The sequence below is a fragment of the Acinonyx jubatus genome, chromosome B4 (assembly GCF_027475565.1).
Source record: "Acinonyx jubatus isolate Ajub_Pintada_27869175 chromosome B4, VMU_Ajub_asm_v1.0, whole genome shotgun sequence".
NCBI lineage: Eukaryota > Metazoa > Chordata > Mammalia > Carnivora > Felidae > Acinonyx > Acinonyx jubatus.
Genome location: NC_069387.1, coordinates 20513253 through 20539729, shown reverse-complemented (window position 1 = coordinate 20539729; position 26477 = coordinate 20513253). Strand labels below are relative to the sequence as shown.

The 26477-nt window shown below is 42.0% G+C and overlaps 1 protein-coding gene and 1 long non-coding RNA gene across 4 annotated transcripts in view; one reads left to right on the top strand and one right to left on the bottom strand.

Moving 5' to 3' along the window:
• The first annotated feature begins 373 nt into the window (after positions 1 to 373).
• LOC128316302 (uncharacterized) lies at positions 374 to 25747 on the top strand. Its single transcript, XR_008299949.1, has 3 exons — positions 374 to 1307; positions 9369 to 9424; positions 25316 to 25747. It is a non-coding gene; the product is annotated as an uncharacterized LOC128316302 (long non-coding RNA).
• Positions 21451 to 26477, bottom strand: part of SPAG6 (sperm associated antigen 6) — a 63866-nt gene continuing 58839 nt past the window's right edge. For all 3 annotated transcript variants that reach the window (XM_027073608.2, XM_027073611.2, XM_027073610.2), the window contains one exon: positions 21451 to 22438. In XM_027073608.2, coding sequence (XP_026929409.2) covers positions 22369 to 22438 — 70 coding nt within the window. In that variant the 3' untranslated portion in view covers positions 21451 to 22368. The remainder of the gene's footprint in view (positions 22439 to 26477) is intronic.

Here is a 26477-nt window from a genome sequence, read left to right as displayed (position 1 = left end):
CCCTCACCCGGGGCTGTTCCTGGTCGGAGGCACCAGGGTCGGTTCAACAAAACAAACCATCCGTCCGTCCATGTGAGCATCGCCCACCTCCACAGCTTTCCAATTCCATTATTTCTGAGACAGCAGAGGCCGTTTAAGGATTCAAAAAGCACTCGATTACATTAAAAAAAAAAAAACAATTAGAAAAGCTAAAAAATAAAATATTAAAGGAGATCAAGTAAGTTAAGGCGGCTGGCAGCTCTTTCCTGCGGCCGACACTCAGGCTCCAATTCGAATGAAAAAGGTGGGGAGGAAAATGCAGATTTTTTCCTTTCTTTAATTGATATGGGGGGAAAAAAATCGCCTGCGGTCCCCTGCGCGGTCCCCGCTGAGGGCGGCCGGGCGGCCATTCAGGAGAGGCCGTTTCGCAACAGCTCTTTTACTGCAGACAAAGCCTCCTTGTAAGTCCCTCTGCTGCCCCCGAATAACCACGTTCGGAGTAAGAAAAATAGAGCTGCTGCGCCCGTCAGGCAGCCAGACAATAGCGGCGGGCGGGCCGCTCCACGCCACAGGGCAAAACACCATCATCTTTGTTTCCACTGCGTCCCTAAGATGAAGTCTCTAGATACTATCGTAGCGACGCGGCCGCGGAGGGGGAAACGACCGCGGCCCGCCGACCTCATCCGTTCCCTTCTGGGGGCTGGGCCGCGGCGGCCACCTCTGGAAGCGGAGGCCCGCGCGCTTCGCCGTCGCCCCTCGGAGGCGGAGGAGGCAGCGCGGCGGCGTCGCTTGGCGCCGCGCCCACGCCGACGACCCGGCTCCCGCGCCCGGTGGCCGAGGAGGGAAGTAGCGCCGTCCGCGCGCGGAGGGAAACGCCGGGGCGGCGCGGCGTGAAGCGCCCAGGCACGCGGCCCGATCGGCGGCCCGCGCGGTGACGCGGTGTGGCGGTAGCTGCGGCCGCCCCTCCGCGCCCCCGGAACTCCGCGGCGGTCCCGCCTCCGCTCGTGGAAGTGGCCGCGGCGGGCCGCTCAGCGGCAGCCGGCTGCTCCCCCGAGGCCGGCGGCTGCGCCGGGGGCTCCGACCTCGGGGAGCCTCCGCGCGGCCTGAGTCCCGAGCTGTCCGGCCCCAGCCTGTGCGAGGCCAGGCCCCATCCGCCCCTGGAGCTGGACGGCAGGTGCCGCAGGTCGGGCTCCGGGGCGTGGTGTGCGGAGCCGCCGGGCTGACCGACTGGCGGGAGTCGGCCTGGGGCCCCTCCTCAGACTCCACGGCTGGGCTCCCTGAGCCTTGGGCCCCTCCACGGTGAAGCAGGATGGTTGTGAGCATTCCAGGTGAGATAATGCAGGTAAACATACCCGACCCTTAGCACACATGGGGAGTTCTCCAAAACAGAGGCAAGAGGGACGTACCGTTAATACATGCAGCAACATGGATGGAGCTGAAAAACCTTGTGCAGTGGGGGGAAAGGTAAACACGAATGGCCTCAGTCTGTATAATTCTGTATGTGACATTCTAGAAGAGGCAAAACTGTGGTGACGGAAAGCAGTTGCCTGGGATGGAACAAAGGAGCGGATGGGAACTTTTGGGGGTGATGGAACAATCCCACATCTTCATAGGAATGAATTGTGGGTGTAAGACACGTAGTTGACGTTTTTCGCACCGTAGCCTCCAAATGGGTGAATTGTATTATATTCAAATTACACCTCAAGAAAGGGGGAGAAAAGAGTTAAAGTAGTGTCTAGGGAGAGTGGAGGAATAAGGGACACGTTGGCTTACAAAATCTGAGACCTAAAATGTGTGCTCTCTCTGAATTGAGGGACTCCTCCTCCCCTAAGAATCAGTGAACACCACCACTAGGAATAGGATACCAGACCCAGTTTCTGCAACTCCCCAGATTTGCTCAGTAACACCCCCCCCCCCCCCAGCCCCCTTAGCCTCTTGCTCAAATGCAGAGGCCTGGCCTCTGCTTCTGTGGCTTCTTGGGACAGCAGCCCTCTAGTTGAGAGTCAGGCTTCAGCACTGCCTCTCTCATACCCGGGTTCTGATGGTAGGAGGCTCTGGCTCCTCCCATCAGTCCTAGATTCCGGTGAAAAACCTTGAGGTTCAGCATGCTCTTGCTTCCCAGGCAATAGCCTGCAGAGGTCATGTGGCATACCCAGGAGAGTGGGGGCATTAGAGCCCCATGAGGCAAACTTGCACCAAAAAGGACAGAAAGCAAGAAATAGGCAGCATGTAAACTCCTATTTTTCCATAGACAGACAATCTCAAGATAGGATGGCTTTGTATGGTTTGTCTGGAATCCCTCCTTTGGGACTGAGCAGTCAGCTGTACTTTCTTGTGAAGTTGTTTTCAGCCCAGTGATGTGCTGCCTTGTATTTGCTTTCTTTGCATTTCCCCCAGCCCTTGCTGCCCTGGGATTGTACCTCCTAATAAAATCTTAGCACTTAAACTTGGCCTCAGGCTCTGCTCTCTAGGTAATCCTTCAGCAGCATTTAGGCTTTGGGTCTGTGCTTTACTGAAAATTTCACAGCCACAGTAACAAACAAAATTGAGGTTATTTTTGGCTCTGGCTTACTGTCCTGTTAACCCTAAATTGCTTTAAAAGGCAACCAGTTAAGACCAATACTGAATACATAAATTTATATATACACGCCTCTGTTTGAAGTCCATAGAGATAAAAGTTTGCTTTTTCATTTAGTGGTTCCTTAATGTCTCAAGAGCAAATTCCTAGAGTACAGTCACTTATATGTTTTAAACATTTGGAAGCTTAAAAAACTTAAAATGCAAGTAGGTGCAAAAGAAATATATATATATATATACACACATACATACATGTATGTATATGTATATATGTATACACATATGTATACATGTATATATATGCCTACATGTATATGTATGTGTATGCATACATATATATAAACATGTTTTCCATCATGATCATAAAATTGTTGACTGGGGGGTGTGTCTAGTTATATGTTTTTGGTTTATTCGTAAAGCCATGTTCTGTCTTTCCTAAAATTTTATGTAAAAGCCTTTAAAGCAGTTTTTTCAGGAATGCTTTCAAAACGGATTTTCTTTGCATTATTTTAAATATTGAAGACTTCAATAAGTTTGCATTTTTAATGATAACAGCCACTTGCTTTTGGCCTGTTTATTGCAACTCTGTCAGACCTTTCTGTTTCCTCCGACCTGCCTTGCCAACCATCTGTAACTTGGTCAACAGTTATTTGAGATGGGACTGGCCAGGTTCATCCTTTAAAAAGGACATTTCTACCTTCTTGACCACAAAATTCTTCCTTTCCTGGCCATTTAAATACTGTTACATAATCTACAAACACGTGGATCTGATGATCTGCTACATATGTTGGCAAAGGTCACACCTGCAAATCTATGTTTCTCTAGGCACATTATTTTTTATTACTTCTTTTTATTGCTTATAATCTGGCCTATCAGAGTGTTAAAAGTTGTTTTAAAAAAATGTTCTGCCTTCATCTACATCATCATAGTGAATTGGTTTTTGCAGAGAACACTTTGTCATCCTTTCATGTGAACACTTTTTAACCTTTGCATTTGAAAAATCTACATTTGTATTTGACACTAACTTCAATTACAAGCAAGTAAGAAACCAGGCTGACGTGGAAGGCGTTTAAACACATTTTCACAAAACGAAAAATCATTTAAAAATATCTTTGGTTACAGATTGCAGTGTGAGAGGACATCCCATTAAGCAAATGGTGAGAGCTACTCTTTAAATCCTGTCACTTGATTCTTTTCAAATTTATGAGGGTAGATAATGTTCTAGCAAAAGCAAATGTACTGGTTTTATATGTACAAAGAGGTGTTGGCCCCTTCAGAATGGGCCACAAGCTTGCTGCAATTGTATTTCCATTAGTCAAACATTTAAAAAATTCTTTAGAAATTTGCCACAAGGGACGGAGTCACATTTTTTTAAATGCCATCATCACATCAGTGATAGAAAAACTTCCTCCTCTAAGAGTAGATTTAATTGTTAGAAATACCCAAAAGTCATTTGAAACTATACCAACCTTAGTAACGCTGTTTAGCAGGGGGAAATCCAACAAGAACGAATAGAAATAAGTGAACTTAGTAATACTTATAAACAATTAAACTTTGAGAAAAGGAGAATTAAGGAAGGATTGAAGGAGAAATCAGTGAATTAGAAAACAACAAAAAACAATTATGGAATCAATTCTAAAAGTAGTTTCTTAGGAAAAAAATAGGAAGAAAGAGAAATATCTGGCAAATCTATTTAATAAAGAGAAGATACAAATTTTTAAGAAGAGAAAGGAGATATAATAGCTATGGAAAAATTTTTGGTTTTGTTTTTTAATTATATGAGAATACTATGTATAGTTAGCTATGAGCTAATACATTTTTTTCTGGAAAAACATAAATCACCCAAACTGAAGAAATAGAAGAAAATAAGTAGATCAGAATTGGAGAAGAAATCAAAAAAGGCTCAGCCCTGTAGGCAAATCATTGCAAATTTCGAAAGACTTTCTAAATGCATAAAGATGTAAAAATTTAACCCATTTTATGAAGCAAATATAATTATTGTAAAGCCTATCAAATATTATAAAAACACTCAAAAAATACAAACTCATATGAAATTCAATACCAAATTCTCCTTGAATATATGAGCAAATTAGGGGCACCTACCTGGCTGGTTCAGTTGGTAGAGCGTGCAACTCTTGATCTCAGGCTTGTGAGCTCAAGCCCCAGGTTGGGTGTAGAGATTACTTAAAAAAAATAAAATCTTAGGAAAATAAAAGAAAGTTAAATAAATTCAATGAAGTTCATTTTTAACATGATCAGGTAGCTTTTATTCTAGAAATGCGAGGAATTTTAATAATAGGAAAATAATAGAAATAACATCATACATTTAGGTCACAGATGAAAAACATCCTATCTTAATAGATGATAAAAGTCTTAGCACTTTTGATTAAAACAACAACAAAATTTTTAAAAACGTCTTAGTAAATACTAAATCAATAGCCAACATCATATCCTTTAATAAGGTTTTATAAAAATAATAAAGCTAATGGTAAGACATCCAAATTGTAAGAAAGAGGGGAAAATGTAGTGTTAACTCCTCAACCTCCCATGCCCACTCTTCATTCTCCCTCCCCGAGGTGACCTCTATTAACAGTTTCTTACATATCCTTCCAGAAAGTTTCCTGGCACATAAAAGTATCTGACCATCCCCTTTGAAAAAAAACAAAACAGAATCATACTCTACATATTGTTCTGCACTTGCTGTTTTCATTGTATAAAGTACCTTGGATATTTTTCCACATCAGCATATAGGTCTTCCAAAATTTTTCATAAAGCTGGGCATTATTATGTGAATATGCCATAATTTTTCATTCACCTATTGGGGAACATTTTGTCTATTTTCTAGTTTTTCACAATTATATACAATTACAGTGAGCATTCTTAAATATCTATACCCGGGGCGCCTGGGTGGCTCATTCGGTTAAGCGTCCAACTTGGGCTCAGGTCATGATCTCACGGCTTGTGAGGTCGAGCCCCACATTGGTTTCTGTGCTGGCAGCTCAGAGCCTGGAGCCTGCTTTAGACTCTGTGTCTCCCTCTCTCTGCCTCTTCCCAGCACGCGCTTTGTGTCTTTTTGTCTGTCTGTCTCTCTCTCTCTCTCTCTCTCTCAAAAATAAATAAACATTAAAAAAAAATCTATGTCCATTGGTGATATAGGATTAATGCTTAGCTGTGGAATTGCTGGACCCATTTTTGGATAGATATCTCCAAATTAGCATCCAGAAAGGCTAGATTAATTTATAATTGCACTAAAAGTGTATGCAAAAATGTTGATAATTGTTGAAGCTAGGTAATGGGCACATGAGAGTTCATTTTAGTATTCAGTCTACTTTTATGTGTCTTTTAAAATTTCAGTACTTAATGATATGACAAGAGGTATGAAGATGCCTGCTATTAATACTGTTCTTTAAAATTATGCTAAAATAGTTCTATAATAAGACATGAGACAGAAATAATAGGTAAAATATTGAAAAGCAGAAGAAAATTTACTTTTATTTGCAGATGATACTTTTGCCTAGAAAACTCAAGAGACTTGATTGAAAAGTTCTTATTAAAAATAGCTATTACCAGAGCGCTCGGGGGGCTCAGTCAGTTAAGCATCAGACTTTGGCTCAGGTCATGATCTTGGGGTTCGTGGGTTCAAGCCCTGTGTCAGGCGCTGTGCTGACAGCTCAGAGCCTGGAGCCTGCTTCGGATTCTATGTCTCCCTCTCTCTCTGCTCCTCCCCCACTCACGCTGTCTCTCTCTCAAAAAATAAGCATTAAAAAAAATTTTTTAAGTAACTTTTAAAAGTTACAAATCAGTAACTTTTCCAGTGATCCAGCAATAACCTGTTGGGATATACGTACATTTTTTTAAAGACCCAATTTACATATAAATAGTATAGACAAGAACTAGAAGGGATCTATACCAAAAAAGAGAAAAAAAAACACAGAAACAAAAATATTTGAGTACATTGAGAAATCTATTATGCTTCTAGATAAATGTATCTATTCCTTGGGAGAAAAAAAATATCAATTAGATGGTCACTTCCTACTAAACAAATACATCCTAGATGGATTAAAGAGACAAATGTGAAATGAAGCTGTAAATGAACTAAAAATCTAAGTGGATATTTAAGTGATTTTTTTTTTGATGGAAAAAGCTAACCACAAAACAATGAAGATATCATATAGATATATTTGCTTAAGCATTGAGAACTTCTCTATGTCAAAAATGGTAAAAGTACTAAATAATAAGTTGAGAAATAGAAAGGTATTTGTCATAAACATCATAAAGTGGCAGTTAGTATTTGCACAAAGGTCCTTAAAAGCCTTTTCAAAGAAGAAAATCCCAACACTTTAGGCGACAGTAGCATCATTGTATTATGAGTTATGTGCTATGTATTACAGATTCAGATGGAACCACTTTGAGGAAGAAAGGTTATTTGGAAGAATCATCCCATTTTCAGAAAGCCAGGTTTTTGTTGTTTGTATGTTTTGTTTGTTTCCACATCATTTCATGTGATGATAGTTGGATTACAAATGCTTTTTGCTCCAGTTTCTTTTTCAAAAGCATCTCTGTCTCCTCTGATAGATACTTTTAGTGTCCCCATTTTCTAGAGTACGAAGGGTTTATCTTTGTGGCTTTAAGTACAAATAGGCAGCAACTGAAATAGCAAGATAAATCATTCAAAATAACGTCATCAGAGGAGAAGCCAAGGCGAGTGAACAGGACTTAAGAAAGGGGCAAAAGTTAAAAGTGCCTGCCAGTTACACGTGTGCTCAGGATTCTTACGTCCTGCCCCATCCTTAGCTATCTCGGACCATGCCCAAGGGATATAGCCTGGCTTTCCGCAGTGCCTAAATGAGGACAGGTCCCGAAGGCCCAGGGCTGGAGAGAGACAAAGCTGTGTGGAATTAGCTGATGCCTGCATTTGTGCTAACACTTTACTGGGGCTTAAAACCGGGACTGTTCCAAGCATGTTCTGACCTTGTAATATGCAGGAGTTGTCTCCTGTAACCATCACCGAACAACCCCAGGATTTAGGTACTTTTATGATGTCCAGTTTCACATTAAGAAACTGGAGTGCAGGAAAGTTAAGTAGCTTGCTAGAGTTCTCATAGCTAGAAAATGGTATTTGAACCCGGCAGTTGGAGCTGGAGCGCAGGCTCCGTGGCCAGTGTAACCATGTAGAAAGCCCTTTCATCCACAGGAGCTCATTTGACCCTCACAACTTTGTGAGCTCAAGAAAAATTCTCCCCAGTTTACACTAAGGCCGTGGGAAGCCAGAAATGGGTTATTGGAATTAGTAATTTTTTTTTTTTTCCAGTGATCTTAAAGAAGCTTACAGCAGAGCTTGGATGGGCATGAGATAAGAAATGACTGCAGGGGAAACAAGCCTTAGAAGGCTTGGATCAGGGAAAGAAATGGCCTGAACTTTTAGAAGAAGCACAATCTGCATGGATGGGAAGGGGGCTGGGGACAGGCCAGGGGAGGTTATCCTGAGCCCAGCTAGCTCCGGAGCCATCAGGTTCATAAGGATTCGAGGTGATAAACAGGGAAAGAAATCACATCCATCATGTGGAACTCGTCTACCCTTCCTGCAAGACTAGCTCCCTACTCCACGTCACCGTTTGTCTAAGAATCCTGTTGTTAATGTATGTCTCTGTTTATGTACCTGGCCTTTGCCAGTTCAGGTAACAAGCTAGGAGTTGTGGAAATCGCCAAACAAAGCGTCTATTGCACGATAGGATTTTCACCTAGGTTTTAAGTACAATCATGACCACAAAGTTTAGACAGATAGTTTTAGAATTTCCTTACATATAAGCAAAATAGTATTGGTTAACTTCTGAACTTGTTGCTTGCTTTTTGATTACATTATTTTCCTTTTCCTGCAATGTTGTGAATACAAAGGAACTTGACAAGAAACATGCACGTTCTGAGAAACTTTAATAAAATAATCCAGTTAAATGCCCTGGAAGTCTATTTAAAAGCAGAAAAATAAAGAATTATTTTGCTATAGGACTGTCACCTACTCACTTATCTGCCGGGGAGGCGGGGCAGGGGCAGGGGCGCCTGGGTGACTCAGTCAGTTAAGCATCTGACTTCGGCTCAGGTCATGATCTCACAGTTCTTGAGTTCAAGCCCTGCGTTGGGATCTGTGCTGACAGCTCAGAGCCTGGAGCCTGCTTCAGATTCTGTGTCTCCCTCTCTCTGCTCCTTCTGTGCCCTCTCTCTGTCTCTCTCTCTTTTAAAAAAGTAAACATTAAAAAAAATTTTTTTTAAGTATTTATCTGCTTGTGTTCAAGTCTGAATTGATAGGTATCAAAAAAGAGAAATACATACTCATTTCACAATATTCTTAAAGGCAATATGCACCATCACCTACAATGGAAATTCTTTTACCTACTGTAAATTACAGCATTAACCTAAAATTTAATGTAATGTTATATCAGTATCATAAGATTCATCATAAGAACATTGTCATTACATTTTCTTAAATAAATTTGCATCTAAATCGTCTCTCAAAAGTGAGTAAATTCCATGTGATACATCCTTCTAACTTCTCTTTCCTACTCCAAACACACGTTCTTGTATAATTTTTGACCATCAAAATCTTTCGGTGACCTGTAGCAACCAAACAGGTTTCCAGTATTTGATCTCAAATAGTTAAAAATAAAAAATGGGGGATTGTTCAGGCTGAAATATTTGGCTATGCCTCAGGGGGAAAAAATAAAAGGTGCTCTTAATCCATGGTTCTAACAACATTGTTCTGATTTTTTTTTTTTTTTTTTTTTTTTATTGCTGGTGCCGGCATGAATGAAATGTAGGCTGATTCATCTAATGGGAATTTGAATGCTGGTGGAAAACTGTACAGAAAATCCAGGTGAGTTGAAGGAGAAAGAGAGCAGGGATCTGCGAGGAAAATTCAGTCAGAAAATGAGGACAGGGTCTGTGAATGCAGGAAACAAATGCAACCAGTTTGGACTCTAGTATTTGAAGCCTGCGAAAGGCCAGTGACCTAGGACACCAGGATGGGAGAAAAGCCGAGGGTGAAAAGTTTCTGAGCTGACTATTAAATAGATGTAACTCACAGGCTAGTGTGCCCATGTGGGATTTTAATTACTCAGACATCTGTTTCGCGAAGTGTACTACTAAATGGGGATCAAATACAGAGATCAAATTACGTGGGGAGGAGAGTGGAGATGAGAATCCAGACTCAGAAAGGAGAGCTGTCGGCCAGGGAAAGACCAGTCCCGGCTTTACATCTCCCCAACAGAGAAGCGATTATTTTAGATGTGGGGCTGGTTAGCATCTTAGGTCATGAATTTAATTAAATAACCCTCGAGTGGCAGAAAACAGAACAAACCACCGTATTTAACTGTCAGTAAGACATGCTGCAAATAAATGGTCCAGATTCCTCTTCCTTCCCTCCTCCCACATTAGATTTGGTGTAGTTTCTTAAATTCACAGCTCACCTCCCTTTCCCAATCTAGCCCTTCCTTCCCAGTGGCATCCAGTAAGCTCATCTAAGTAGATGGCTTGGGCCAGAGACAAGATTTGACTTCTAACATTTTCATGATGAGATACTTGGGAAGGTGGAGAGAAGGGACGAGGATTAAGTCACCATTTGAGTTCCTTTCTTGGGCTCCCTGAAAATGGCTGATACTTCAGAGAAATATCCTGGAATCAAAAGACTCCACGGCCCTTTTGTTGGCAGTTAGCACCTTGGAAAGAAAAGAAGCTGAGGGAGGGAGACTCAAAACAAGTGGTTGGAGCGAGCAGAGCAGAGAGGAAGAGGAGGCATTCAGCTTTTAAGATGAATATTTAGGGGCGCCTGGGTGGCTCAGTCAGTTAAGCATCTGACTCTTGATTTCAGCTCCGGTCAAGGTCTCAAGTTCATGAGATTGAGCCCCATATCGGGCTCTCCCATCCTCTCTACCCCTCCCCTGCTCTCTCTCTCTCAAAATAAGTAAGCTTTTTTTAAAAAAATGAGTGTTTAAAACCCACCCTTACTCGGCACTGACCCTTGCAGTCCTCTGCACGGCTCCATCAGCAGCCCCCTTGCCTGTGGCTGAAGAAAGGGGATTATTTTTAGAGCCTTCACCCGAACTCTGCACTCAGCTGTCCTTCCCGCCTCCCACCACTTTCTTCAGCGACGCCATAATTCTGCACGCAGCCAACTTAGAGACGCTGGTTTCCTCTAACGTGCATTTCTTCTGTTTGCCAATAACAGAAACCAGCTGGAGGGAACCTAAGTAAAAGTGTAAATTTACTGGAAGGATACTTAGGATCTCGTGGAATCCAGGGAAGAGTGGAACAACCACGCCTTCCTCTGGGAGGGTTGGCCCAGGAAGTCCACTGGTTCCTGCAAAGCACTGCCATCAGTGACTCAGCTGCCACCTGCCACTCACTGTCTCTCTGTCAAATCCGAAATTCCCTGGAGAGTTGGACGGAGACACACACACACACACACACACACAGTATGTTTTCAGTCTTGGGCGGTTTAATAAACTCTGAAAATTATTCATTCCTTTGAAACCGGTCCTTTTTGCTATCATTTTAAAGTCCTAAGAAGAGGGGTACCTGGGTGGTTCAGTCGGTGGAGCATCTGATTCAGGATTTCGGCTCAGGCCATGATCTCATCGTTCACGGGATCAAGCCCCACGTTGGCAGCACGGAGCCTACTTGGGATTCTCTCTCTCTGCCCCTCCCCTGCTTGTTGTCTCTCTTTCTCTCCATCTCTCGAAGTAAATAAAGATGAAAAAAATAAATACATAAAGTCCCAGGAAGCACTAGTTGAGGCAGTGCTAACTTGACTGGCTGCCAGTACAGCCAGATTCCAATGCCCAGTGTGAGTGAAGTGACAGCCAGCAGCCCTGACAGGACAGAGCTCGAAGGGAGTGTATTCTTGCTCGGGCAGGCTACTTTTAAAGTGTCCTGGCCCAAGTCCCTGGTGCCAGCATCCAGGATGGCTCAAGAAACTCTGCAATAACTATCTATTGACCTCCTACTGGGTGCCAGGCAGCCGTGCTAAGTGATACGCTGGATACAAAGATGAGTGGTTCCTGCCTGACCTGATGGTGCTGAAACCCAGACCTGTATCTCTTGTGTGAACAGCCATCTAAAGACTGCTAAGAATAATTTACCCCATGAACAATGTTTTTTTAACTCCCTCCTTCCCTCACCCCACTCCCACCCCCAACGGTGGATGAGAAATCCAAAGATTTTGCCCAAGCAGTGAGGCCATCTCATTGTAAATGAGGTTAAGATGTCACTACTCATGTTCAGAGCCTCCATTGGGCTAAATCCTATGAGAACTGAGGTGACTTTACAGGTGAGCACAGCCACGTGTCCTGTATTTGTATGATGGGATTCGGAAGGTATGATGTCGGGCGGGTGTGGAATTACTTTGGGAAATAGAGGACTGATGTTTTCTTCCCCATCTGAGTAGAAGCTTCTGATTAGCAGGAGCTGTTGAGGCCAAAGAGAGGCTAACCGTGGTTGTCTGTGCCAAGCGTCTGAAACGTTGGTTTGGGTTTAGACCTGAGAAAATTGGATGTTCTGCTTTGGTTTGATTCCAGTTTAAACCAGTTGCCTGAGTGTTCTTAAATTTGGCGGGGGGAGGGGGTTCAACTTAAGGTGTTAATTTTAAGATTCAGCAAATTATTAAGAGGCTCATTGTGGTTGCGGGTTGAGGATTTAACTCGGTCTTTTTGTGGTAAGGACATGAAAGGTCTGACCGGAAAATGGTGGCAGCTGGAGAAGGGAGGCCCTTGGCCTTGAAGAGGGAGCAATATATGTGAAACACTAGAGTCCGTTATAGTTCATCCCTTGTGCTGTTCAGATCCAGTTGCTTCTTTTTTCTTTTTTATTGTTGACCCACAGTGTTAACGTTAGTTTCAGGTGTACAACATAGTGATTCGATCCCTGTATATATTATGCTGTGCTCACAACAACCGTAGTTACCTGTCACCATACCCCGCGATTACAATACCGTTGGCTGTATTCCGTATGCCCTGCCATTCGTCCCTGTGACTTCTTCATTCCATGACTGGAAGCCTGTATCTCCCCTCACCCTTCTCCCTTCCGGAGGCCATCAGTTTGTTCTCTGTATTTATAGGTCTGTTTCTGCTTCCTGTATGTTGCTTTGTTCATTTGTTTTTTAGATTCCACATGTAAGTGAAATTGTATGGTATTTGTCTTTCTCTGACTTATTTCATTTGTCATAATACTCTACAGGGGGACCTGTAGGTTAAGCATCAGTCAGTTAAGCATCCAACTCTTAATCTCATCCCAGGTCTTGATCTCAGGGTTGTGAGCTCAAACTCTGCCTTGAGCTCCACACTGGTCATGGAGCCCACCTTTAAAAAAAAAAAAAAAAAAGCATAATACTCTCTAGGTCCATCCATGTTGTCGTAATTGGCAAGACTTCATTCTTTTTAAGTTTAAAAAAATGTTTTTAAAGTTTATTTCAAAAGAGACAGGGGAAGAGGCAGAGAGAGACAGAGAGAGAGGGAGGGAGGAAGAGAACCCCAGGCATGCTCTGCACTGACAGCAGAGAGCCGAATGTGGGACTTGAACTCATGAGCCATGAGATCATGACTTGAGCCAAAAATGCTTAACGGACTGAGCCACTCAGGTGCCCCAAGACTTCATTCTTTTTCATGACCAAATAATAGTCCAGTGTGTGTGTGTGTGTGCATACACAATACCATATCTTTACCCATTCATATACTGATGGACACTTGGGCTGATTCCATATCTTGGCTGTTGTAAATAATGTTATAAACATGGGGTGCATATATCTTTTCAAATCAGTGTTCTCATTTTCTTTGGGTAAATACCTAGTGGAATTACTGGATCATATGGTAATTCTATTTTTCATTTTTTGATGATGCTCTGTACCATTTTCCCCAGTGGCTGCACCAGTTTATGTTCCCACCACCGTTCACATCCTCCACATCCTCACCAGTATTTTCTCCACATCCTCACCAGTATTTATTTTTTTGTCTTCTTGCTTCTGCTCATTCTGACAGACATAAGGTGGCATCTCATTGTGGTTTTGATTTGTATTTCCCTGATGATGAGTGATGCTGAGTATCTTTTCATGTGCCACCAACTGCTTCTTAGAGCAAGTCCACCCACCTAATAACCAGGATTATAACCCAACTCCAAGGATTCTGGTTGGCCTGTATTGCTGGGAAGCTTATAAAAAGGTTTGTGGGGAAACTACAGTTGCTACAGCGGCAGTGGGTCTCAAGCCTCCACTAATCGATACTTTATCTCCTTCTCCACCACCCGTTCTAGATTTGCCTCAGCCAGGGCCCATGCTGGTCCAGGCGTATTGCCTGGGTGACCCAGACCCTCATCTCCCAGTGGCTTCGGACCTGGTCACTATGCCCGTCTTAGATCATGGCCTCTGTTCTTGTCTGTTTACTGTTAAAACTGGGCACAGGAGCCTCGGGAGACTCCATTGGGTCATTTGTGTGCCAAACATTCTTCCCTCTCTGCATTCTGTGAGAGAGCTCCACTTCTGCTGATGATCACGACCGATGATCCCTGCTAGTGTAGTGATTCCTTTCCTGCTGGTTTCTTGGCATAAGGAGACTAGAGCGCTTTGAGCAGTAGCTGTGTTGTAAAGTACAGTGGGACTCTGTGTCCACGATGAAGTATTACCCCTCTGGGAACAAGACCTTTTGTCCCACAGAGCCTAAGATTTGGGGGACAGAAAGCACAAACTTTCCAAGGGTACCACTGGGAATGCCACCTACTTTTCCCCGTAGTTCCTGGACCCAGTCCACCTATTGGGAACTACATAATGGTTATTGATTTAGGGTGGCATCTCAACTTCAAGATGTATCATCTCCAAACTGGTGCCTCCCCTGTCTTTAGGAGGCCATTCCACCATTCTGTAATGCCAGTGGCTTAACAGTGATGCAGTATGGGACTAGACTAGTGTACTCTTTGGCCCAAGGCAGTATTGTATGGGATCTTGTGTCAGTAGATCAAACATTCTTAATTCTCAGTTGGTGATGTTGGCTGGGTCCTGTGGAGAGGAAAGGAAAACTCAGAATATATAATAACCCTAGTCAAGATGAATTCCTGCTTCCTCCAGGGTAGAACAGGTCCATCATAGTCAGTTTACCTCCAAATGGTTGGTTGGTCACCTTGAGGGATTGTGCTGTATTGGGGAGTCAGCACTCGTTTCTGCAGTTGACAGGTTGGACATTTGTTAGTAGCAGTGGCCGAACCAAGCCCGGTGAGCCAAAGCCCTATTCGTAGCCACCACCCCCACCACGATGACTGCTCCACTGAAGTATCCGTTGTGCCAGAAATACAGCAGCTGGTTAGAGAGACTGGCAGATGGCCATGGCTGACTCACGGATGTTGTTTAATGTCTTTCTGATAGTGGCACTTTGCTATGCACGAACATGGGACACAGAATTCTTCAAACCTGGGTCCACACGTTATCCGTGATATTCTAATATTTCTCCTTCCAAGCCTCTGACCGAATTGCCACCCCACCTACCACTGTCTATGAGCCTGTGTATATTCTTACCTCGAACTATTCTTGTTTCAAAGCGGACAACCAAGTGCATCGCCAGAAATTTCTCCTCACCGCTCTCTTTCAGGGTCACCCCAAGTAGAGTTGCAGTGTGACAGGATCTCTTCTTGGCTTGCACTCTTATGCTGAGCCAGCTCATCCAGGAACAAAGGTTGGCCTTTCTCCTCTTCTGTCAGCTGGCCATAACAGACACCCCATGCAGCTGTAGTTGTGAGCTAGGTGTGACCCCGTAGCCATGAATGCCGGAGCAGTAGTGGTGGATGACGCGGAGTTGCGGGCCAACAACTGGAAAAGCCTACGTGTGCCCTCTGGCCCTCCTGCTCATGCGTGGCCCTGCATCTTACACTCCCACTTTACGACGGATTCTTGCTGCTGGGCCTGGCAGAACCCAGCTCATGATTATCTCTGCTTGCAGAGTTACTTGATGTCCATGGTCATTTGGCCTGTCTCAATCAGGGCCATTCATCTAGAAGAACTTCTTTTCAAATGCTGTAAAGTTCTTTGCTACAGAGGATGTGTCCTTGCTCCAAAGTCCCGGGAGCCTATGCTGCACTTCTTCTGGGATTACCAGTAACCGTGCACACTTTCCCACCGCAGGTCCCTCTAATACCACGGGGCCTGCTGAGTGATCGGGCAGGTCTCCTTGCACCGGGGCCTCGACCTGCTGCAGTGCTCTGTCACCCAGTAAAAGGGCCGGGGCAGTATTTTGAAATGCGGGGGGAAATAGCTACTGAGTAGACTTAGTGAGGTATTTCAGGTTCCATCCTCATAGCGACCAGCCTGTCCTCTGTCAGTTGGTTCCTGATCTGAGAAACTGGGTAAGTGACTGTGACCAAGCTGCCCTAAGCCAACTGACCATCCTTTTTGGTTTTTTTCTATCTATCTTTATTTTACAAATTGATACTTTTTATTGACTGCCTCTGGAAACACTGAGTTCTGTTAACTGTGCTGATGTCTGTCTATGGATGGGATCCCTGGTTGCCATTCCAGTTTTGCAACCCCTTGCGATAATTGCACACACCTTGCTTCGGACGGTTAAGTATTCACCTGGCCTCTGTTATTTCGGGATCCCATCATCCCTGTTGGGGAGCACAGTTTTATAACAGAGTCTTCACCAGTCAACCGTGGCATATGGAAGAGCATTACCACTGAGATTCTCGCGGGTTGTGACCCTCTTAACAACGCATGTCTTACCACTATGGTAAATGGCGTGTCCTCTGGGCTTCTCTTAGGACAGAGTCAGCTGGTGGGTTTTCCAGCCCTGTATAGGTACACCCTCTGACACGCCCACCCCGAGGCATTTGGTATCTTCGGCCGTGGCCAGTGCAACATTTCTACTTCACTTGGTATGTGATGTTGCTTTCTCCAAGCTTCCAAGAGCCGTCCTAGCACTTAGGATCCTTGCCAGGGAGATAAATCCTGTATTCTGGGAGAGTATTCTCATTACCAACAAACTTTCCCTCACCCAACGGTCATCGGTCTTCTTCATGATTGTACTGCTAGGTATGAAAATGAGCCACGTTTTTGCCTTTGGTGTACAAAAAGGTCCTACAACGATCCCTTCAATAAAGGCTATTTGGTTAGAAGAGAGTCACCCATCATATCCCAGCCCAGGTTCCGGGATGAAGAAAGGGGAACAGAGCCCCAGCAGGGTTGCTTTCCAGAGGTCTGCCATATTGCAATGACGACGTAATATTCTGGATCCAATTTTTAAAATCAAGATTAAAATGGGTTGGGGCGCCGGGATGGTTCAGTCAGTTGAGCATCTGACTTCGGCTCAGGTCATGATCTCACGGTCCGTGAGTTCAAGCCCCGCGTCAGGCTCTGTGCTGACAGCTCAGAGCCTGGAGCCTGCTTCAGATTCTGTCTCTCCTTCTCTCTCTGCCCATCCCCCGCTTGTGCTCTATGTCTCTCAAAAATAAATAAATAAATGTAAAAAAATTTTTTTAAATGCTATATGGATTATTACAAAACATACCTTGATTTTGTATATGTATATCCCCTGTGTGTTCTTTTGGTTTTTATAGATGCCAGAATAATGGCTTAATTAGTAGCTCTGCTAACTTAAATTGCGTATTTTACTGTAGAACATAGTTTTCTGTGTGGAAAGTGGGAAGTGAGGGAAGTAGTAAGCCCAAATGTTTCCAGGCTTTGTAACTAGAGATTTACATTTATAGAGATAAACTTTCACTCCTTGGTTTTTTTGAAATGAATTGCTTCATACAATAGCATTGTTTATCTTGGCTTGTCTTCTAAACCCCATTTACAAAAGTGAAAAGAATAGTAGCAAATATGATTTACTGAGCACTGATATGCACAGTTGTGCAGGTGGTGTACTACACAAGGGCACCAGCACATCTAAGGGGATGTGGTTCACATCATAGAAATGGATTTGCATATTTATTAAGAGAATTTTCCAGCAGATGGCAGTAAAGTGTCTTGGTCTAAAAATCAGAATATTACAACAATTTCTGCTAGATGAAAGTAAAGTATCTTGAGGATCGTGCACCTTTTTCTGTTACACAAAGACACCATATAGGTGGTGGCGTCACCGCTTACTACATGCCGGGCCCTGTGCTCATTCACCCTGTTTAATCCTCGGGATCCTATAAAATGGGTACCATTGGTAACTCGCTGAAGGCCACTGAGTTAGGGTGTAGCAGTTTCGAAATTCTGATATGGGTCTCTAACTCCAGAGCCTGTGCTCTGCGTGATGGCATTTCAGGACACTAAGGTGTAGGGACTTGAAGAGACGTGGCCAGAGAGCTGTGCTGCCCTGATGCCCAGCCGGCCGCTGCCGCTACTTCGTGCTTTCGGCAGTGCTGGGGGCCCCTGGGGACGGAAGACAGCAGGGCACGTTTCGTCCAAGAGAAAGGACATACTTGAGTTAGTGAAGGGAAAAGTGGGAGAACCACGACATTCTCTTGGAATTTTAATTCCATGTGTAGGATTTAAACTACCTGCTGCAGAGGACAGAGAGCTTGATACAGGTTATCACAGTAGTTCTCAAAGGATTGGACTTGTTTATATCCAAAAATACTTTGATACTTATCAAATACTTATCAGTATACATTTTGTATTTTAGTATAAATTTTAGCAGAAGTGCATTACCACAAGTTCTAGATACGTGGCAAAAATTATAGGCTTCACTTAATGTATAAGTATCTACACAAACCCACCTTGCAGAATGGTATCTTTTTAGTGTAATATTCTTGACCCAGTGTTATAAAAGTGATAAGCCATAAATAGCATTCAACTTAAAATCTGTATACCATTCACAAACTCGTAGCTTCAGGTTTGAAGAGAGAGGAAAAAGACGTACATTAAACTTCATGGTATGTTTCATAGAATCAGTTATGAAAAACAAGGTCTTTTAAGAAAACCAAAAAATATAAAAGATAAAATCTCTGTACCAAATACTAGTCAATCATTAGTAAAAGGAGCACATTTATAAATACTTTATATTGATCCTTAATTTAGCAGGAGACCTTTTCCCTACACCCACTGAAATAAAAAAAAAAAGCATGGATAGTATTAATACACTTTTCTAAATTTGTTTTATCTGTACAAAGGCTCAGAGAAGTATCTGGAACTATGTCCACTTGTTAATGACAATTATTTTCTGGGATGTGAGATTTGGAATGATATTTTTGCTTTTTCCTTTCCTCTATTGCCTAATTTTTTTAAAAAAGATTACTTATTCATATACAATAAAACTTACCATTCTCTAAAGCAGTATCACGGAATATTGTCTAATTGTATGTCCTACAAAGTCTTCTTAAAAACAAAAGGATTCATATTACTAGAAAAATAATTGCATAGACAAATTGTATTTTGAAAGCCCGGAGTCCCTTAACCAACTGGTAAATACAACAGCTATAGTAGTGAGTGTCATTTAATCTTTTTAATCTCTGAAACAGAATAGCCACAAATCAATATTTTCTAGACAGTGAATTTTGTGGTAAAATAAGCCACAGTATCCATAGGCCTCAACACTCGCCAGCACCTGACTTAAAGAGTTGGTGATTTGAAAACAGACAAATCCTTCATTCTTTCAAGGTCAGTTTTTGACCTTGACATCTTGGAGTGGAGATGACCTCCCCGAGGAATTTAAGGTCAGGGTTCATGTTGTGCAGGACCTCAAATCAAGATTAGAAATGAGCAGATCTTTAATCCTTTCTTTCAGGGGGTAGTTTTGAGAGGAAAAGATTAGAAGAAAAGGTCAAAACCAACTGGAATTAAATTAAAAACTTGAAAAAAAAAACCCCAAAAAACCACAGGTCGACCTCCTGTAAATATGAGGTTGTCATTTGCTTTTACATGAAATATGCCTGTGTCTCATGCCTATTTTACTTCCTGCATCTGGGCAAATGTGTTTACACTAGTAAACTCCACGAGGGCAGGCAATGTAGTTTTTTTTTGCATCATAAATCATCTGGCGTCAACTCTGCTTACCTAAAAGTATGGGGCCTGGTGTGCCCAGTTGCCAGCCAAAATGTGTAATCTGTTCTTGACTGTCAAGTTCCCCTTAAGTCACATGTCAATTTGCGCAGAACGGAACAGTTTACAATATTGTTACATGCGTCACTGCAGGTTAATTCATAAGCATCTTATGAGTAAGCTGAGCAAGACTATCACCCCTTCCTATTTAACAGATATGACTAGAACCCAGATTTTCAACATCTCTTTTCAGCACCACTGATAATGCACCTATTTTCACAACAGCTAAACTGTATGAACAGATTTCAACCAATAATAAGATTCAAGCATTCCATTCCTGACCTGAAGTCCTAAAAGTAAAGTGCCAGTCATGTAAGCTAAATGAAATATCCTAATGATAGTTGAATTTTAAATAAACTGCAGCAGAGAGAGAGAGAGCAGTGAGACAGGGTTGCTCTGCCCAGAGGCTAGGAATTGACAAAATTCAAACCAGGGGCGAAAGTATTAAAGAGAATACCACCAATGAGAGGTGTTATTTTGCTCTAGCACAAATAGAAAATATTTTTTTTTTTTAGTTTTTGAAAAGCCTCATGATCGTGGGGCACCTGGGTGGCTCACTGGGTTAAGCCTCTGACTCTTGCTTTTGGCTCAGCTTATGATCTCACACTCCTGAGATGGAGCCTTGTGTTGGGCTCTGTGCTGGGGGTGGAGGCTGCTTGAGACTCTCTCTCGCTCTCCGTCTGCCCCTCCCCAGCTTGCACACGTGCGCTCTCTCTCAAAAAAAAGTCTCATAACAGACTTCTCTAAAAATAAAGCAAGCTTAATTTTAAGTGTTTTATAGTAAGAAACATTTCACAGCATGTATTTTCCAGATTGCGTATGATAAAATTATAGCACGTATCCAAACAGTACTAACTGTGTTATTTCTTTGATAAGTATGAAATGATGTATGAAGTGAAAACCGACATCAACACACAGTGGCAGGAAGTACGTGATAGGAAATTCACCGTTCCCATAACTGCTGAGGGGGTTTCATCCCAGACACGCTGGTTTTTGTCATTACCAACACGGCCATCAAAGAAAAATGGTATTAATGAAGAAAGATGAGAACTACCTTTATGTTCTCAGGTGGTCGACAGGTTCACAGGAGAAGCTGGTCAGGCATGAAGGAGAGAAAGGAAACCTACACAACTGAGAATAAAAATTATTTTCTTATGCAATAAATCAAAGAAACAAAGTAGATCCCAGAAAGTATTAAAAAGTCAAACTGCAGGCAATCCTAGGATGATATAAGGCGAAGAGAAATGGGCCCAGCGTGGGTATGATGGAGTTTATAAAGACGCAACAGGGGCTCCTGGGGGGCTCAGTCAGTTAAGCGACCGGCTTCGGCTCAGGTCATGATCTCGCAGTTTGTGAGTTCAAGCCCCACGTCGGGCTCGCTGCCATCAGCACAGAGCCCGCTTCGGATTCTCTGTCCCCTTCTCTCTGCCCCTCCCCTGCTTGCACTCTTTCAGAAAGGAATAAACAATTTTTAAAAATTAAAAAAAAAAAGATGCAACAAAGTTATGCCCTGTTAGGAAATGATGACAGATGAATCCAGAAAATACCAAAATTAAATGGGTAGGTTCTTTTTGGGGGGCGGGGGGAAAGAATCCAAGATGGAAAGCTGAAAGCTGGCCAGGTTGGGAACACGGTGGCCCAAGGGCTGTCTGGTTATCATTCACCTCCTCTGCAGGCCTCCAGGGTAGATCGCTATAAGGAATCTCCTTTTAGATCAAAAGACAGACTGACAGAGACACGCACACAGACACACACACTCACACACCAACTAACCAAGACTCTTAAGCCTACTTACGTATCCCCCAAGTTCAGAATTAACACTGCAGGAAACATGCAGAGGACAATTCTAATGTTTTTGTTTAAAATTTTATTGAAACCCCCTGTCACCCCCTTTCAGCTCCCTAAGTGAAAGTGCATGCAAAGTCCAAGCCTGGAGGTATTCTTTTTAAACTATTTCTTAAATCCCTGGAAATGTGATTTTTAAAACTTGGGGGGAAAGGGAAGCTAGGACAGGGTATACTAAGGACCCATTTTACTTGCCCGCTTCCTTGTTTATTCACGAGCAGGGCTGGACTCAGAAACCCTTCAATGAAATGGGAAACATGTCCGCAGTGGAATAATGCTTAATATGGACTTCCTCCAGCCCCATGACAGGTAAAGGAACTGTTTCAGTGAGGCGAAAAAAGAGCTTAGAAAATTTGGCATCGAGAGGAGGAGAGTTTCCTAAGTTGTTAGGAAAACCTGACAGGTTATCCATAGATTCCAAGTGTTCGGTTAATGCATTTAGGTAAAGAGCATCAGAGTCTCTTCAAGGGCCTTCTACTTCTGTCATCGGTTTCCTGTTTTGACATCTCCCTTCAATGTCCTCCTGAGGAATCTGCAAGGCCACTTTCCTTGCCTGTGTCTGGGAGGAACTGGCCAGGATAGCTAAGAGTTTTCAGCATCATTTTTCACCTATATCTAGTTGGAGGTATGTGTGTTTAGGGGCTGGGGATGGTTAATGGAAAAATAACAAATGCCTTAGCACCCTTTAATGTCTTTCTACAGTTCACCCTTAGAGCAAGTCCTAAGCAAATGACCAATAGTCATTCCTCATTCAGGCCACTAATTTTTTTTTTTACATAAATTTAGAAAAGATTATCCAAAGGTATTTCACACTGAATAAATCTGGAATGCGCTCAGTTCAAATATTTGGCAAGAACGTTATCAGCTACCGTTCATAATGCCCTGTTGTGAATTAGAGTACGAAAACAGAACTTTGCTTAATTGGCAAGTGGTTGATAGCTGTCCACTCTCTGTAGAAGTGCGTCAGAATATCCAGGGGAGTAATACCTGAAAAGGAAAGTTTTCTATTAGATACTTGTGAAAGGATTCATCACAGTAGGCACAAAAGATTCGATGTAAGATATTTATCTAAATTAATTCTATCAGTGAAACCTCAACTATACCCTGAATAATTAAGCTCCAGTAATGCTTTGTGCGTAAGATGAGGGACTGTGAAGGAAGAAAACACCAACCCACAAGACTGGAGGGCTATTAGCGCACAGAACTATTTTCAAAGCAAGATACCTGGATCCAGTGATAGCATCTTCTTATAGAGGCTGTTATTATGTTAAATGATTGATGTTGCCTGAGTGAGGACAGCTAATAGGTTTTTTCATAAGTTACACAATACAGTCTGTCGTTACTGATCATCGTCTGCATTCTGGTTGCCTTACAGGTTATTCTCACTGTATGTTTTAATCAGATATGGTGAACCATAAAGACAAAAATTTCTGGGTTTATAATTCACATTAAACAACTATTTAATAAATGGTTTACAAATATCCTATCATACATACTTAGGAAATTGGTCATTTTCATTGATTTGGGGCATCTGTAGTACTAAAGTTTATATTTAGCAATTGAACATTTTGTAAAATACATACTATGAAAGTATTAAATATATTGATTAATGCATTATGGTATGCTTCGTATCTGTGGAAAGAATTTACGTGCACATAAAAGTTTGTCAAATAAGGGGCGCCTGGGTGGCTTGGTCGGTTAAGCATCCGACTTCGGCTCAGGTCATGATCTCACGGTCCGTGAGTTCGAGCCCCGCGTCGGGCTCTGTGCTGACGGCTCAGAGCCTGGAGCCTGTTTCAGATTCTGTGTCTCCCTCTCTCTCTGCCCCTCCCCTGTTCATGCTCTGTCTCAAAAATAAATAAACGTTAAAAAAATTTTTTTTTTAGAAAGGTATGTCAAATAAAATTTGGCAGGCATTCTAGAATAACCAGATAAAAAAAAAATAAGTAAATGTAATTCAAAACTTTCCAAAACACTCAAAATAATTAAACCTCCTAAGGTGTTCTCTCCAGATAAAATCTGATGTTCAAGATTTGCTTTGTCCTCGTTATCTTCTATCTTCAGAGGCGTGACTTAAAAACTCACAATTTATATTACACTAATTTCTTCTACAATTTGTCCAGTTAAGGTGGACAAGACAGAACAGTATTTTCTCAACAGTGTATTTATAGGCATAATTAAACAGACACATGCATACATAAAAGATTATCCTCAAAAATGTTTCTTCTCTCAAGGCATCCTGGCCTTGAAAAAAAATTGTCCTTCAACAGTGGGTCTCTTGGAAGTACTCTTACACTGGGGAAGTCACAACTGTTTCTGAGTTAGTCACACATTTTAAAACAGGCCTCACCTTCCTAGGCCTGATAATCGGGTCAGACACAAGATAGGTACTTTTTATATTAATGGTAAGAAGTAGATTTAGAAAACCAAAACTTAAAAAATGGTGCTGTTTCATATGGTAGCCACTAGCTACATGTGGCTATTGAGCATTAGAAATATGGCTGGTGTGGGGCACCTGGGTGGCTCCGTCGGTTAAGCATCCAACTCTTGATTTCGGCTCAGGTCGTGATCTCATGAATCAAGATCTCATGGTTCTGAGATCAAGCCCCACATTGGACTCTGCATTGAGCATGGAGCCTGCTTGGGATTCTCTCTCTCCCTGTGTCTCTGTCCCCCAGCCCCCTCCCCTGCTTGCTCATGGACACGCATGATCTTTCTCTTACTCTATCTCAAAATAAGTAAAGAAATTTTTAAAAAATATGGCTAGCATGACTGAGGACCTGAATTTTTATATTTAACTGTAAAAGCTGATACTCCGGTTATTTTCGGTGAAACTTTTAGGTGTCTTTGAAACAACTTATGAATCTACTTTTTCAACTGTAAGCTTTACATAATCTAAATACAGCTAAGTACATCTAATAAAATTTAGCATCTGAATTGAGATGCACTGGAAGTGATAAAATAACCCACCAGATTTCAAAAACTTAGCATGAAAAATGAAATAGCTCATTCATAATTTTTTATATTGATTATAATATAGTCTAGTCTAGGCAAACATCCCAAAGACAGAGGAGTTCCAAAAATACCTTCCTGCGGTGGAATGGGCCAGGATTAGAACTCAGGCCTTCCAACATCTAGTCCTGAGCTGCTTCCTTCTCATCCCACCAACTACCTTCATTAGAGATTTTTAAATACGGCAGTACGAAACAAATGCTTAGGCTAATAACAGCTGGAAGAACGTATCCATTGATAATCTGTATCATAAGGAATAATTAGTTCTAAAATAGTCACCCAATGATTCTTGAGAATTATACGATTACAAAAATAAAACCATTCTGAGTTTATATTTGTCCATTTTCATAGACAATGTTTCAAACATTTCTACAAAACACCTTTAAGTTCTATAGAACCTAATTCTTTACAAAATATAACAAACATGAAGAAGCTAATTAGAATTCTTCATGACAATTAGCCAATTTTTAAAAATGTTTGAGAGGGAGAATGCAGGCTGGGGAGGGGCAGAGAGAGGGGGATAGAGAGAAAAACCCAAGCAGGCTCCACGCTCAGTATGGACAGAGCCCGATGCGGGGCTGAATCCCACAACCACGAGATCACGTCCCGAGCCGAAATCAAGAGTTGGATGCTTAACCAACTGAGCCACCCAGGTACCCCGATAATTGGCTAATTTTTAAAATGGAATCCCAGATCACAGATTTGAGGTTAATATTGTGAGGTTAAATGTGAGGTTAAAATTTTACAATGGTATTATAAGCTAAATAGAATGGGAGGTTAAAATTTTATGGTGGTATTTTGACAAAGCACCAGATTACATTCTAATATGACAGAGTTCTCATTTTCCCTTAGTGCTCTGGAAAGTGATTCCGGAAAGGAGTAAAAAGAAGACTGCTATTCAAGAAAGTACCTTACTTTTGGTTAATTCTAATAGGTCATTCCATTTTGGGCCCTTTAGTTTCTTTTTTCATCTTCCTATAATTTTGTTTATGTATTCAGTACAACACCCAGTGCTCATCACAAGTGCCCTCCTTAGTACCCATTGCCCATCTAGCCCATCTCCCACCCACCTCCCTTCATCAACCCTCAGTTTGTTCTGTCGTTAAGAGTCTCTTATGGTCAGGGGCGCCTGGGTGGCTCAGTCGGTTGAGCGACTGACTTCGGCTCAGGTCATGATCTCACGGTTTGTGAGCTCAAGCCCATTGGGCTCTGTTGACAGCTCGGAGCTTCAGACTCTGTCTGCCCTTCTCTCTCTGCCCCTCCCCTCCTTGTGCTCTGTCTCTCTGTCTCTCAAAAATAAATAAATGTGATTTAAAAAAAAAGAGTCTCTGGTGGTTTGTTTCCCTCTCTTCTCTCCCCCCACCTTCCCATATGTTCATCTGTTTTGTTTCTTAAATTCCAAATGAGTGAAATCGTATGGTATTTGTTTTCGCTTAGCATGATACATTCTAGCTCCATCCACGTCATTGCAAATGGCAAGATTTCATTCTTTTTGATGGCTGAGTAATATTCCATTGCATATTACCACCATACACCACATCTTCTTTATCCAAAACTTAAAGAATGTATGCAAATTATTTTTATTTTCTTTTCCTGGTAAAAGATATTCATATTTCATTCATTTAATGGTTACACACATATTTTGTTTGTTATATTAGCTTTTTGTATATTATTTTCTTTGTATATTATATATAGTAGATATACATTTATGATATACTACTCCTTTGATATACTTTTTTAAATAGTAATATTTTTAAAGCTAACTTACTGGAACTCTTTTAGTCAAGCAGTCATAAAGCTCACAAAAGTACCTGAATTGTACCCCTGGAAAGAACTTACTGGAAGAATATATATGAAAAGAAGACAAATTTTTAAGTAGGAGGAAGTATATTAAACATTGGTTTAAACATTGCAAATTTATATTCTCTAATATTAAGTAGAGAAAATAAGAAATGAAAGTAGGATTAGACAAATACAGATAAATGTGTAGACAAATATTAGACAAATACAGATA